The sequence below is a fragment of the Phascolarctos cinereus genome, unplaced genomic scaffold (genome assembly GCF_003287225.1).
Source record: "Phascolarctos cinereus isolate Bilbo 61053 unplaced genomic scaffold, phaCin_HiC Scaffold_4;HRSCAF=312, whole genome shotgun sequence".
Classification (NCBI taxonomy): domain Eukaryota; kingdom Metazoa; phylum Chordata; class Mammalia; order Diprotodontia; family Phascolarctidae; genus Phascolarctos; species Phascolarctos cinereus.
Genome location: NW_027555847.1, coordinates 502,008,718 through 502,023,958, shown reverse-complemented (window position 1 = coordinate 502,023,958; position 15,241 = coordinate 502,008,718). Strand labels below are relative to the sequence as shown.

Genomic DNA, 15,241 nt, shown 5'->3' with positions numbered 1-15,241 from the left:
GTGCGTGAAATGAACATACACAGAAAGATCTATATGAACTGATGCAAAATTAAGTAAAAGCAGACAAAAAACCAATATACACAGTGACTACAACAACATAAATGCAAAGAATGACATAAAAAAAGTAAATGTAACAAAATTATAAAGAGCAAACAGAACTCAAATGAAGATATATGAGAGGACACCCCCAACTCATCCTTTCATGCAGATGGAAAGTCCACAGGTGTTACACACTGCACGTTTTTGGACTTTTTCAATGTATTGATTAGTTGTTCTGATTTTTTTTCCTCCTAAAAAATACTATTTGTTATATGGGATGGTTCTCTGGGAGGAGGGAATACTTGGGATAACTAATGATAAAAGAAAAAGAAGATAGTATTAAAAACAATTAAAAAAACCAGGAATTGGGGAGTCTCAGAAGAGGAGTGGGTTTGTCAGGGAAGATAATAGAGTGAGATGCCTATGTGACATTAATCTGAAGTGTCCCATAGGCAGCTTGTGACACTAGACTGGACTCAGAAACCAGATTAAAGAAAGTTCAAAAGCAAGTGAGAAGAGATGAAGGAGAGGCCTTGAGAACTGACAATATTTTTAAATTTAGCTGAAAAGAGGGAGAGAGATAAAGCCTGAGGGTGGCAGGCATGGCAGGGTGTGGCGAGTGGTGGTTTTTGTTTTTTGTTTTTCAAAGGATGGGATAGCCCTGGTTTGTCTTTAGGCAACAGAGAAGAAACCATCAGATAATGAGAGACTACAAACCTGAAGGTGGGGAATAGTGGAGACAGCCTGTAGGAGGAGGGCAAGGGATCAAGGGTACTACTAGTCCTATAATTACAAATGGCTATAAGCACCATCCTGTCCTCCATAAACTATGTATTACTGTACATGATGTGCAATTGCGCTTGGGACCAGGATTCTATCATTGCCCATATTCTTTATCAGTTCCCAAATGCCAATGAGGCTTTCTCTGGTTCACTTTCACCTAATCTAGTATAAGGCCTCACTACTACCCACCTGGACAGGTGGACACAGGTGGAAACAACAGTTTCCTAGTAGATCTTACTGCTCTACTTTTCTCTGTAATTCAATTCATCTATTGCCAGACAAACCCTCTTAAAGCATACACTTTCTCATGTCACTCCTCTGCTCAAGTCATCAGTGGTTCCCTACTGCCTCAAAAGTTTTGACTCCTCTGTTTGATATTCAAGGCCCACCCTAATCTGGCACTCCTCTATCTGTCCATACAGCCCTCTCATACTCTCGCCCATGACATTAGTTCTGTGAAAACCAAAACTAACTAATGCTATCTTATTTTACTTCTAAAGAGTTAGTATAGGGGCCGACTACAGCCACTAGCAAGGTGCCCCTCTTTTGTTTATTAGCAGCAAACTATTAGTTGTAGTCATCAATTTTATTTTAATTATGTGCCTTTTGTTTCCAAATCAGAAGCAAGACATTTGTTTCAGAAATCACTTTGGAGTTCACATCACCATAGGGCCCTTCAAAGCCATCTAGTTCAACCCCCTCTTACTAAAAGTCTGGCTCAACATCACACAGCATACTCGAGATTCAAACCCTGGGCACCAGACTCCAAAGCCGCCTGCTTTTCAGTACACCACTAACAGAATTTGATAAGTTTCACACTACAGAATATAGGTATGAGGAACCAAATTTATATAATGTCAACCCTGCCCAACCCCCAATCCATTTAGTTTATTCTCTGGCATTAAAACAATAGATTTTGAACATAATTGACAAAGAACAACTTTCCCCTACCTGAAAAAATAGGTGTGATAGTGAAAGGTGCTTGTCCATTATCTTTATTGAACATGTACTCAATCCAATTGGTAGCATTGCAGTCTTTAGCATCTTTCCCACAGAGAAGCCCCAGGGCTTTATCATTACTTGAGGGGGCCTCAACATCCCGGCAGGCATTATACATGGCTAAAGACCAACAATGAGGAAAAAAGGTGAAATGGAATATACTTGCTTTAGTTCCCCTGCCTCTTCTTATAAAGATGCCCCTCTCCACCCCAAAGAGGTGTTCAAAGGCAGCCAGCTCCGGGAATTCTAGAGCCCCTGCAAACAGGACGGAAGACAAACACTGAAGCACACAGCACAGGGGACCTGCACTCACACTGCACAACTTATCTCAGGCAGAGCCAAAGTACATCAAAAGAAAGGGAGAAAACAAGTGGGGATGTTTGGGCTTTCTCTTCTCTGAGCAGTAAGTGTAAACTCTTCCCCTGACTCATTTTGTGCCTCCAAACAACAAGAAGAGAGTCAAAGAAAAGCAGAGCTCACTAAGTACCAGGGGCGGAAGAGAAATAACCAGACTGGCAGAGTCTGTCTCATCTCCAGAGGCGCTTCAGGCTCAGAATGTGCAGAGAAATGACCCCATCTCAATTTCAAAAGATGGTTTTCCAAGCACCGCAAACCTGACAGTGCCATATAAATGCCAATTGTTATTTCTACTCCACAAAATAATAAGAACTTGGCTTATTTCCAATCTGTTCTTTTCTAACAGAGGCAGCTAGGTGGTATTTTGCATACAGTGCTAGATCTGAAGGAGACTTCAGTTTGAATTCTGATTCAGATACTTACTGTGTGACCCTGGGGTAAGATGCTGAACCTCTCTGTGACTTTTTCTCTCTCTATAAAATGGGGATAATAATAGTACCTACCTCACTGGGTTGTTCTAAGGATCAAATGAGATAACACAGGCAAACTCTGAAGCACCAAAGAAATGCTAGCAGTTATTATTAATGTGGTGGTGGTAGCGTTTATCCTGTAATAATCGTTTAACTCAAAGGATAAAAGTAATACACAGTTCATATGGTACTTAAGCAGAGGTCTTCCAACTCATCAGGCGCTCTTATACTACACACATACACTCTCTATGTTAACTGACCATCAGCAAAGCTCTGTCCAATGTAGTACTGTAGTCCTTCTACATTTCTTTTGGTCTCATTTGTGGTGGTATCATTATAGTCTGTGGTATCTGTAACATTCAGAAACAAGCTTTGTCGAGGGCTGCAGGTTAGCTCACAAAACAAGTTCATCAGGTTGTAAAAACAGGATGGACACCTGAAGAAAAAGCCAAGAGGAGGTCATGTTAACCAAATGATATGGTATACAAATAGAGTTGTGATGAGAATGTACTTGATTCCAAATCCCTACTGGTTTTTTGAACAGAAAGTTTCACGGAAAGAAAATACTTCTCTGTACATATCAATTCATCTAGAGATGCGGTCTTTCTCAAAACCAGAGGGACTCAGAATCATCTTACCGACAAATGTCAAACAAAGAACATAAAGAGGAAAAAGAGGTTTAATCTAGTAGGTTCTTAAATTTTTGTCCTATAACCATCTAATGGCACTAATAATTTTTGTTTCCCCATGTCCCACTTCACCTAAGGCTCCCTCTCAAAAGTGTGGTAGGGCTTCCAGGTTGTTTAAACAAAAACAAAAACAAAAAGATATTCTGATTTCTCTTCAGATCATATAAATGCTTCACTTTTTACTAAAGATTTCCATGCACACGAACAAAGAGTTTTTAACTAATTTTTTGAGGCCCAGTTTACGAATGAGGGTCTCCACCACCACACCCTTAAATAGTAAAACCAGCCTTGCTTTACTTCTCTCAGTTTATTAGCAACTAGGTTTTTAGGAGACTGCTGTCTTTCCTGTTGAAGAATAAAGCCATGGAGTTGCCTGGGTGGACATAAAAAACCCACAGACAGCAAACAAGTTTATCTACACTGTGCATATGATGGTCCTTTGGTCTTCTGCTGCTGCAACGGCAGATGCCTGACTGCTCCAATGCGTGGAGTGAGCAGTGATTACCTTCACTCAAGGTTTGCTTTGCAGGATTCTGGAGTTTACCCCATAATCTAAATGCATTATTCTCCAGGACTTAAAGAACTATTTCTGCTTAACACCCGCCATGGGTTCCCCCACCCCTGGGCTTTTACCACTCTCTTTGGCCTGCTCGCTGGTCAGAGGGCCTGCTGTCTTATAAACTGTCTCTAAAGTACTGCTGGGGTTTCTAATCCAAGACCCTTTAAAAAATATTTAAACATTTATCAAGTGCTTTTAGGGTACAGAACACTGTATAGTGTACAAGGCACTTAGGTAGGTTAAAAAATCTATACAGAATGAAATTCTTATGCACAGAAAATGATATATAGGAGGTGAAGGGGGGGAAGGAAGTAGGAAGTCCAGTAATGACTGGGGAGATGAAGAAAGGCTTCATGTAGAAGCAGATATCTGAACTGAGTTTTAAAAAGATGAGTGGGACTCAACAAGTAGAAAAGGGAGGGCATCCTAACCAGAGGAAGCAATCAGTCAACAATCATTTACTCATGCTTATTAATGACGCACTGTACTGGAAACACAAAGATATGCAAAAAACAGTCCATGCCTAGGGGAGGGAAACAATGTGAATACATCATGAGGGAGATGTACATGTACACACCTAGGTACATAGTTGTTATGTGTTTATGTGTACATACATAAGCACACATATTCATGTACGTATGTGCATACAAACACAAACACACACACAGAGGAAGAAATCTAAAGGGGAAGACAGCAGCAAGGACAACAAGAAAGGGTCTGCTTCAAAAAGTGAGATTTGAGCTGAGTCTTGAAAGAAGCCATGGATTCTAAAAGAGGTGAGAAGGGAAAGAATTCCACCATGGGGGACAAGCAGGGCAAATGCACAGTCAGGAAACAAAGAGTCCTCTGTGATGGACAGCAAGTAGGCTGGTGCAGCTGACCACAAGAAGTGTTTGTGGCAGGGTTCAAAAAGAAATGTCCAGATGGGCTGGCATGCCTTATATGTGGAGAGAGGAACAGAGGATGTGGCTGGATAAGTATGAAGGGGAGGGCCAGATTACATAGGCCTCAGATATCACACAAAACAGGCAAGAGGGAACAATTACTGACAGCCTTTAACAGAGGACTGATGGGTCTGGATCAACGTACAAAGAAGACTGGGCCAAAAATGGTAGGAAAGGGTAGAAGAGGCTGCAGCAGGTAAAAGAGAATGGAGACTCCATTTCACTAGGAGGGTGACAATGCAGGCTCATAGTAGAGTGGCAGCGGTGGCAATACAGAGAAAGGTACAGGCACAAGCAGGTACAGGGACAGCAGGGAAATGTATCAGAGATAGAAGGATCAAGTAGGTGAGGGGTTTTTGGAGGATGGGAGAAACATGGGCATGTTTGCAGGCAGTAGGGAATGAGTCAGTAGTAAGAGAGAGATTGAAAATACGTGATAGAATGGGGATGACAGAGGGGGCAATCTGTTGAAGGGGAGGGGATGGAATGGGATTGTTTGAACAGGTAGAGGGGTAAAGCCTTGGTAAGGAGTAAGGCAACTTCATCATGTGAGATGGGTGAAGGGGGAAATGGTGGCAGAAGGCATCTGAGTGACATGAGATGAGGAAGTAGGAAGAAGAGGGAGTTCACACGAATGGCCTCAATATTTTTTGTAAAATATGAAGCAGAGTTCTCAGCTGAGAGAGTTGGGGGGAGAGGGAGCTGCAGGAGGTTTAAGGAGGGATGAGGTCTGGAAGAGCTGCTGTGGAAAATGGGATAGTGAGTTGATAAGGAAGCAATAGGAAGACTGCTTAGCAACAGTCATTCAATTCAAATAAACATTAAGTGCCAGTATGTGCCATAGTGGAGATTCAAAGACCAAAACAGCCCTGCCCTCAAGGATTTTGTTCAATAAAGAGGTGAGAGCTGAAGCCGCCCGTCTGCTTAAAAGCACATGTTGAGCAACAGCTAGGTAGGAAGAAGGCAAGGGGTCAAAGGGAATAAAGGGAAAAGGAATGTACAAGGGAAAGCCAGGCCGGTGTGATCTCTGAATGAAGCAAAGGGAGAAAGGGCATACTCAGGAATGGGGGCGGGGCCAGAAAGGGGGGAGTCAGCATCCAATGCTGCAAAGATGCCAAAAAGAAGTGATCTGAACCAAGGCCACTGCATTTAGCAACGAAGAGATTGCCAGTGACCTTGCAGAGAGTAGCTTCAACAGAATGGTACAGACAGAAATAAGATTAAAAGGGATTAAGAAAGAGTGAATGGTGAAAAAGTAGCCTCCACATCAGTCACAGCATTTTCAACTCATTCAAAGTCTGACAGTGACTGGGAGACAGAAATGGGAGAACAGGAAAATGGGGCAGAAGCACCAGGTGAAGGGCTTTTTTTGACTAGGAAGACCCTGTTTGTTGGCAGACGGGAAAGACAGGGAGACTGAAGACTGGCTATGCAGAAGAAACAACTGCTGAAACAAAGCTCTAGGAGAGACAGCGGGAGAGTCTGCCACTCGCTGGCCTACATGCAGATCCTCAAATGTGAAACTGTTCTCCTTCTCCTTGTCAAAAGGAGATTCTGTGTCTGCCCTGGCTGTGCCCCATGCCAGGAATGCCCTGCCCCCCTCAACTCCACCTCTTGGTTTTCCCTTCCTTCAAGACTTGGGTCAGAATTCTATTTTTCTGCAGACCTTTCTAGGTCCCTCAAGCTAGTTAGGCTTTCTTTCAGATTACCTTGCACTTACTCTGTATATCCTGTATCTAGCTAGACATGCGTCCCCCCCCCCATTTCAATATACAATTGAGGGACTGTCTTTTTGAGGTTCTTTGTGTCCCCAGAGCTCAGCACAATGCATTTAATAAATGTTTGTAAAAATGGTTGTATTAGGGGGCAGCTAGGTGGCGCAATGGATAGAGCACTGGCCCTGAATTCAGGAGGACCTGAGTTCAAATCCAGCCTCAGACACATAACACTTACTAGCTGTGTGATCCTGGGCAAGTCACTTAACCCCACTGCCCAACCTGCCCCCCCAAAAAAAAAGACTGTATTAGCCCTATCTTAGAGTAGGAATTCTTCCTCTTCTCAGGTCAGGGGATTAATGAGATAAGTGAGGACAGAAAGGATAAGAACAGAGGGAGCCACTTAGAATGGCCTCAATCTTCTCAGGAAAGTTCAGTCATCCCTTTAAGGGAGAAGCATAAGGATTTGGTGGAAGGCCTTGGCAGAAAAGAAATTTTAAATAGTGGCTATTATTGGGAAGTGATACAGGGAGCCAGTAAGAATAAGACTGCTCAACAGAGGTGAGGACAGAACTAAATTAAAGTACCATAAATTAATAGTCCTTCCTTGCCATTCTCAAGGCAACTAAGAAGATTCTAAGCAAATCAATTAGCCATTATTTACTGAGTACCTACTTTGTGCCAGGTATTATATTAGGCACTGGTGATAGAAGGACAAAGAGTAAAACAATCCTTACAATAAGCTCATATTTTAATGGGAGAAAACAAATATATGTAAAATAGATATGGTATACATATAAATATATGTGTATAAAATCTACACAGTATACACACACAAATATGTAGAGTTAATAAATACAAATATATTAAAAAGCGGTTAAACACAAGGTAGGAAAGCTATTAGCAGATGGAGGTTAAGGGAGAAGATCAGGAAAGGCTTCATGCAAAAGGCATATTAAAGGAAAAGAAGCAGAAGGAAGGAAGGAATACATTCCAGGAATGGGGGATAGCCAGGGAGAGGAGGATAGTTTTGCTGGATGGATCTCAAAACATACTAATGTCCAAAGAGCTCGGAAAAGTAGGCTATGGCCAGGATGTGTAGGGCTTTAAAAGCTAAACTGAGGAATTTATTTTTGATCATAGAAGCAATAGGAAGCCGAAGGAAATGGCTGAATAGGGGAATCATATAGCACTTAAATTACTTTTGCAGCAATATGTGGGAAGGACTCCCATATGTGTGGGAGACTGTTTCAGTTAGCAAGGTGAGAGGCGATAAAGAAGTTGTGTGAGTAAAGGGATTCTGTGCAAAGCTGTGAAGGCATAAAGGCCAAGATTTCCCATCTGTTTGGAAATGGGGGGTAAAAGAGTAAGGAGTCCAGAATGAGGCAAAGATTATTGTTGGCTTTTTGTTTTTGGTTTTTTGAGGCAAAGTTTATGAACCTGAGCAACTGCAAGGCTGGTGATATCTTTGACAATAGAGAAGTTTAAAAAAGGAGACGTTCTGGGGGAAAGATGCTAAATTCGGTTTTAGATATGCTGAAAGCTGAAGATATCTCTGTGATATCCAATCTGAAATGCCCAATACGTATTCAATGACTGGGGACCAAAGATGGGCAGTAGGATGGCAGGAGATTGAGGCTGGATACATACGTTTGAAAGTCATCTGCATAGATACGATAGTTAAACCCACTACAGCCAATGAGATTAGGGCCCAGCCTGCAACACTGAGGAAAAACTCCCATAGTAAGGGGGTACGATGTGGATGAAAAAGCAGCAAAAGACACTGATAAAGAGTGGTCAAGCAGGTAGGAAAGGAACCAGGAGAAAGCAGCATCATAAAACCCCAGGGGAGAGAAGCCAGGAAGAGAGGGTAGTCAACAATGTCAAATGCAGCAGAGGCCAAGAATCAGAACTGAGAAAAGATGAGCCCATTTGGATTGAGTGAGGTCAAACGTGAGACGACAAAGAGCTGAAAAGTGAGAGAAGTGGATGTATGCCACTAAGGAAGGGAGAAGAGATATAAGGAAACATGAAGACCCAGATCAGATCCTTTCTTAGCTGTGTGACAATCAGCTTCTCTCTGCTTGTTTCTTCACCTATAAAAGGGGATAATCATAGTGCCTACCTCCCAAAGTGCTACTGGAAGGATCAAACGAAATAACATGTACAGAAAACCTTTGTAAATCTTAAAGAACTACATAAACACTAGCTACGTTGACGCTGATGACGATAGCTTGAGGGGATAGTAGGGTCTAGCAAAATAAGATTTATTTCAGAAACACAGAAGAAGTGCACCTATTTTACACTATAGAAAACTATATTTGGACACAACAGGTAAAGTATGCAATAGTACAGACATCAGGAATAGGAAGTTAACACCCAAGGAGAAAAAAAATGGTGGCCTAAGGTGGTGGAAGGACATATAAGAATTCAGACCTTTGCCACTGCATTAGCGGAATTTGCATAATTATTTTTCTTTGCTATAAAGGAAAGATTCTGGGGTAGGTTGGGGAGAGGGAAAGGCACAGGGTGAGCAGAGGAACAAAAGGAAATAATTGCAGCAGTACTAAATAAAGCAAAAGGAGTCAGTAAAATATTTTTTAAACGTGAGTTCACAAGTTGTGGCATATGAATATAATGGAATACTATTGTGCTATAAGAAATGATGAACAGGCTGACTTCAGAAAAACTTGGAAAGACTTGTATGGACTGATGCTGAGTGAATTGAGCAGAACGTTGTACACAGTTAATAGACACGTTGTGAGATGACTTAATATTAATAGACTTAACCCTCTCAGCAACACAAGGATCTAAGACATCTCCAATGATAGAAGATGCTATCCACATCCAAAGCAAGAACTATGGAGTTTGAATGCAGATCAAAGCATACAATCTGCTATTTTTTTTCTACTGTTGTGTTTTGTTTCCTCTTTCTGGTGGTTCCTCCTATTGGTTCTAATTCTTACTTACAACATGACTAATGTGAAAATATTTTAACAGGAATGTATATGTGTAGCTATATCAGATTGCTTGTCATCTCGGGGAGGTGGAGAGAGAAAGGGAGAAAAACTTAAAATTCAAAAGCTTATGGAAGAAGTGATTGTTGATATTCAAAATAAATTAATTTTGAAAGAAGTGAGTTCACCCTCTTTACTGTTTTTCTTTCCTTGTAGGCAGTGACCCCTTTGTTATCTCTCACAATACTTTGTATATCACTTTAGTCAACTTAGGCACTCAGCAAACTCATGGGTGTCAGTTTGCCAATCTTTCTGATTGATCTGTTCATAGAGATCTGTAATGGTGAAAAAGCTAGTGAAATGAGCACTGGATTTTGATCCAAAGGACCTGGATTCGATTATTGGCTCTAGTAACTGGTACATGTTGACTATGGATCAGTCACTTCTTCTGTGTCCCAGTGGCTAGACTACATGACCTCATAGGTCTCTTTAAGGGTTAAGATGATTCTACAACCGGATTTTAGAATGCTAATTAATAACTCTGAGGAGATCTCAGTCTTCCCTGATGCAGCAGAACAATTAATCTGGTTTTTCACCTTCAAAGAACTAACTACAAATGACCTAGGATCTTGGGAAGAAATTATTAATTGCCTCCAATACAATTATACCAATATACAGAAGCCACTCTACGACAGGGATTCGAAGACCTTCATGTTGTTGGTAGCTTGCTGCACTGGAAGAATAACATTAGCTTCTATATACATTGATGCATACTTTATTAGAACTTTATTGGTTAAAAAAGACTGAACCCTGAAACCCTGCTTTATACGCTAGGTCAAAGGAACAAATCAATCAGGAACTTTTGGCTTTCAAACAACCACATCAAGTATCTCAATCTTTGAGATCTCAGCAAAACTTCCAAGACAAAATTGATTACAATTGTCAAAGTTCAACTTTACTTAAGGATTAGGAATACAGAATAGAGATCCAAACCTAAAACAGAGTGAAAGGAGAGGAAAGTAGCTGAGCACAAAAGGAAATGAGTCATGGCTACAAGGAGAAAATATCTCATGTAGCTGCTAAAGGTTCAAGGACCACCTGGAAGCCATCTCTCTACCCCTCGAGCAGGTACACCCACTAGTCTGAAATCCAACAACCCCTAAACTGTCAAGGGCAAAGTGTAGCCAATAGTATTCAAGCAAGCATCTGTAGAATGCCTATTCTGTATTCAGCACTGTGCCCTGCCTTCAAGAAGCTGTCCTATGGACAGCTAGATGGCAGAGTAGAAAGAATGCTGGGCTTGGAGTCAGGAAGACCTAAGTCCAGACATTTATTAGATGTGTGACCTGAACAAGTCACTGAAATCACTTCCTGCCTCAGTTTCCTCATGGGCAAAAGAACAAAAAAAAATGAGGATAATAATAGCACCTGCCTCCCCAGCACTGTTGGAAGGATCAAATAAGATATTTGTAAGATGCTTCACAAACCTTAATGCACTATGTAAATGCTAGCTATTATAAAGAAACTCAAAATATAGACAAAAAGTAAAATACAAAATATATTCAAAGCGGATACATAGTCATTTCGATGACAGGGTTCTAAAAACTAGTGGAGTTCAGAAAAAAGACTTGTAGAGGAGGCGGCAACTGAGCTAAGCTTTGAAAGGACACAGGGAGGAAAGAGACCTGAGGAACTGCAGTAAGCCAATGTGACTGAAACACAGGGCACACTGGGAAAGTAATATAAAATATACCTTGAAAGGCAGACTGGAGCCAGCTCATAATACAGGGTTTTAAATGCCAAGGGGAACAGGTTATGTTTTGTCTTAAAGGCAACAGGAAGCCACCGAAAACTCTTGAGCAGGGGAGTGATACTGTGAGTCATGGGTTTATGGAATATTAAAATTGTCAGCCATGTGGATGATGGATTGGAAAGGCGAATGACTAAGAGAAAGGAGACCAATTAAGAGGCTCTTTCAACAGTCCACGTGCAATATAATGAGAGTCTGGTTGTTATCCGAGTGGAAAAAAAGGAAGGGACACAACCGCTGAGTAATCAGATAAGGGGGAAGAGGAAGAGCGAATAGAATGAATGAAGCAAATGAGTAAGTGGAAGGAGAATGTGGATGCCCTTAATAGAAATGGGAAAGTTTGGAGGGAAGTTTTTAGACATAATGAGTTCAAGAAATCTATGGGGCATTCAGGTGGGGATGTCTAACAGGCAGTTAGCAATACAAAACTGGAGCTCAGGGTTGGGATTAAGGCTAGAAAGATTTAAGAGTCATCTATATAAAGGTGATAACTGAATGCATGGGCTGATGAAATAACCAAAGGAAAAAATGTAGAGAAAGTAAAACCAAAAACCAAAAACCTAAATTGGAGAACTCAAAATTTAAACTATCAAAACGCCCTTCAAAAATCTAACAATTACTAGCTAATCTTCCTTTCCAATCAGTCATGACAAAAATTGCTTTCCTAAATGTCCTCTGTGACTTGTCACCCTTCTCAAGTAGATCCAAATGATAGTTCAATGGTTCATAAAAACCTTATTGTGAGGTATTTGTCTTCCCTACTTGCCAGGATCATCCACTTACCTGGACAGAAACTGCAGAGGCAGTTGCAAATTATTTTTCAGTGTCTGAAGTTGGGGTACGTCACAACAAAGACTGACATTATCAAAGAAGAAGCCTGGACAGAGTTCCTTTTAGAGGACAGAAAGCAAACAAAGGCACGTAGTTTCAGTACAGTTAAAACAGAGGTACCAAATGATGATTCTAAAAAAAAAAAGAGCTATTTCACAAATGATTCTCCTAAGGGTAAAAACACACAGCAATAAAACACTTTTTAAAGCTTCCTAATAACTTAAAAAATGAACCAAAATGTGTTAGAAGAGTTTCAGGGAGGGAATCTGTTATAAAGCAGAGGCCCTTGGACCTGGAGTCAGCAGATCTAGGTTCAAATACTGGCTCTGATACTCTGTGTGAACTTGGGCACTTAATCTCTTTTGGCCTCAAATTCCTATCTAATGAAACTTATTCCCATCTTCCATTAAAATATTTGTTGGTAGCCACACATGATATAGTATAGTGTTACCCATGCTCTGAATATCCGTAACAATAATAATGATGAGGAGGATGACAACTATCATTGACAAACCACTTTAAAGTCTGCAAAGTGTTTTATAAATATTATCTCTTTTTATCTTCACAACAAACCTGGAAGGTAGGTGTTATTAGCCCCATTTTACAGAAAAGGAAACTGAAAGACAGATGTTTAGTGACTTGTCCTTGGTCACAGAGCTTGTAAGTATCTGAGCCTGGATTTGAATGACTCCAGGTCCTGGGCTCTATCCACTGCATTACTCAGCTTCCTATTTCACAATATAAACATAATAAACTCACCTGCACTAAGTCATATCCATCCTTTGGCAGTGGTTTGGGTGGCCCTGAATATTCACAGTTGTATCTCTTACCTTCGGATACCACGCCACATTCTCCATACCAAACACACGATTGTGAAAATACCTAAACAAAGAATACAAAATTCTGTAACCAAAACAAATACAAACAATCTTAATGCCAAAAAACATTTCAACGATAAGAACCTGAAGTCTCTCTATAGGTACTATGATCTAAAGCAGAGATTCTTAACCAGGTTCTGTGAACTTGTTTTAAAAAATGTTTCAATCACTATATTTCAATATAAATGGTTTCCTTTGTAATCCTACATATTTAATTTTATGCATTTTATAAACATCATTCTGAGAAGGGGTCCATGACATAAAAAGCTTAAGAACTTCTGATCTAAAGGTTGCCTGTGCTCTAAGCATGACATCTCCCTTCCTCAAACCAAGGATTAGAGGGACAGATACCTTTAAAAAGGAGGTCCTCGGGGGTTTTTTAATCCCCTTAGGCAAACATTTGTTGAAGTACTCACAATCAGAATTCTGGTCTCCCATAACTAGTAGTGGTGCACACAAATGGAAAGCTTTTTTTTTAAGGCAATTGGGGTTAAGTGACTTGCCTAGGGTCACACAGCTAGGAAGTGTCAAGTGTCTGGTCTGAGGCCGCATTTGAACTCAGGTCCCTCCTGACTTCGGGGCCAGTGCTCTATCTACTGCACCACCTACCTGCCCCTGGAAAGCTATTTTAAGGAAGTGATCTTTACTGACTTTTCTATTTAGTGCTCTCTTAAGTACCCATAGGGGGAATAGGTAGTTTCAGGTGTGAAAAAGGAAGATCTGCTAACAGGAGCAAACCAGCCAGGTATGGGAAGATGGGGACAAGAGATTAATCTCTTACCCACAGGCTCAGGATATAATGCTACCCCACCCTTCAATCCCTCTTCACACCAGGAACTAAGGGATATTTTAGATATATTTGGATTAGCTGGAATAAACCAAGAGTAGGAAGAATGCAGAGTGCCTAGGTCTAGGGACTTAAGATCAGAATAAACAAAGATTATTTTAATGTCAGCAGCCTCAAGGGTATCACTTAATCAACAAATCTCTTACTTAAAAGTTTCTCAAGAGCCACTCATATTCCTCATGTGACAGTCACAAGATTATAAAAAATATACATATCAGAAGGAAGTTAAAGTTTCAATTCTAGGTTATGGTGGCAGCACCAGTTATAGAAAGTAACCTCAGTGTTAAAAATGACAGTGAGGATTAACCACAAATGTTCTACACTAAGTATTCTTAAAGCACATCTGACCATTTTTTTGAAGGTAACTAAAGAAAAGCTAACAATCTGCTTGAAGCAACTTCAGGGAAGTACATTCAATCTACCAGTTTCTTCATTCTACAGACATTAAAGGCAGAGGATTGTGCTGGATGGTAGGGGAAACAAAGGTCCCTGTCCTCACCATGCTCACAATCAAAAGGATATAATTTGTGCAAATTCACTATAAAATAATACAGAAGTGATGCACAAGATGACTAATATGGAAATATTTTACATAATTGTACATGTGTAACCTATATCAGACTGCTTACCGTCTTGGGGATTGGAGGGAGAGGAAGGCAGGGACAGAATTTGGAACTCAAAACAAAAAAAAATGCACATTAAAAATTGTTTTTATATGTAATTGGGGGAAAAACAAAATATTATTTTAAAAGTATATAAAATAATATATAAGTGAATTACAGTAACACATTTGCAGACTTTTTTAATATATTGATCAGTTTTACCGATTTAATTTCTTTTATTATCTTTAAAATGTTATTTGTTTTATGAGATAGCTCTCTGGGACAATCTCATATATTAGGGGGAAATTTTGGTAATGTATAAAAATGAAAAACATCAACAAAAATGTATTTCAAAAGGTGTTGGTATGTAGTTATGTACATGTGTATTTACATGTATATGTATACAAACATGTGAGCTCAGTCCTGAAAGAGGCCAAGGACTCTACGAGGCAGAGGTTAGCAAAGAGAGCACTTCAGACAGGGGTACAGAGGTGGGGGATGAGGTCTCTAAGAGGAACAGCAAGTAGCCCACAATGGCTGGACTATGTTGTTCAGTCATTTTTCAGTTGTGTCTGACTCTCTCTTACCCCATTTGAGGTTTTCTTGGCAAAGATACTGGAGTGGTTTGCTATTTCCTTCTCCAGCTCATTTACAGATGACGAAACTGAGACAAACAGGGTTAAGTGACTTGCCCAGTGTCACACAGCTAATAAGTGTGTCTGAGGCTGAATTTGAACTCAGGTCTTTCTGATTCTGGACCT

At 40.4% G+C, this 15,241-nt stretch overlaps 1 protein-coding gene across 2 annotated transcripts in view; it reads right to left on the bottom strand.

Annotated features, from left to right (window-relative positions):
- The window catches only part of NPC1 (NPC intracellular cholesterol transporter 1), a 52,335-nt gene that overhangs the window by 26,857 nt on the left and 10,237 nt on the right, over nt 1-15,241 (bottom strand). For both annotated transcript variants that reach the window (XM_020968746.2, XM_020968748.2), the window contains exons 2-5: nt 12,913-13,035; nt 12,106-12,212; nt 2,909-3,084; nt 1,774-1,941 (exon numbers count right to left, since the gene is read on the bottom strand). In XM_020968746.2, the coding sequence (XP_020824405.1) occupies nt 1,774-1,941; nt 2,909-3,084; nt 12,106-12,212; nt 12,913-13,035 (574 nt within the window). The remainder of the gene's footprint in view (nt 1-1,773; nt 1,942-2,908; nt 3,085-12,105; nt 12,213-12,912; nt 13,036-15,241) is intronic.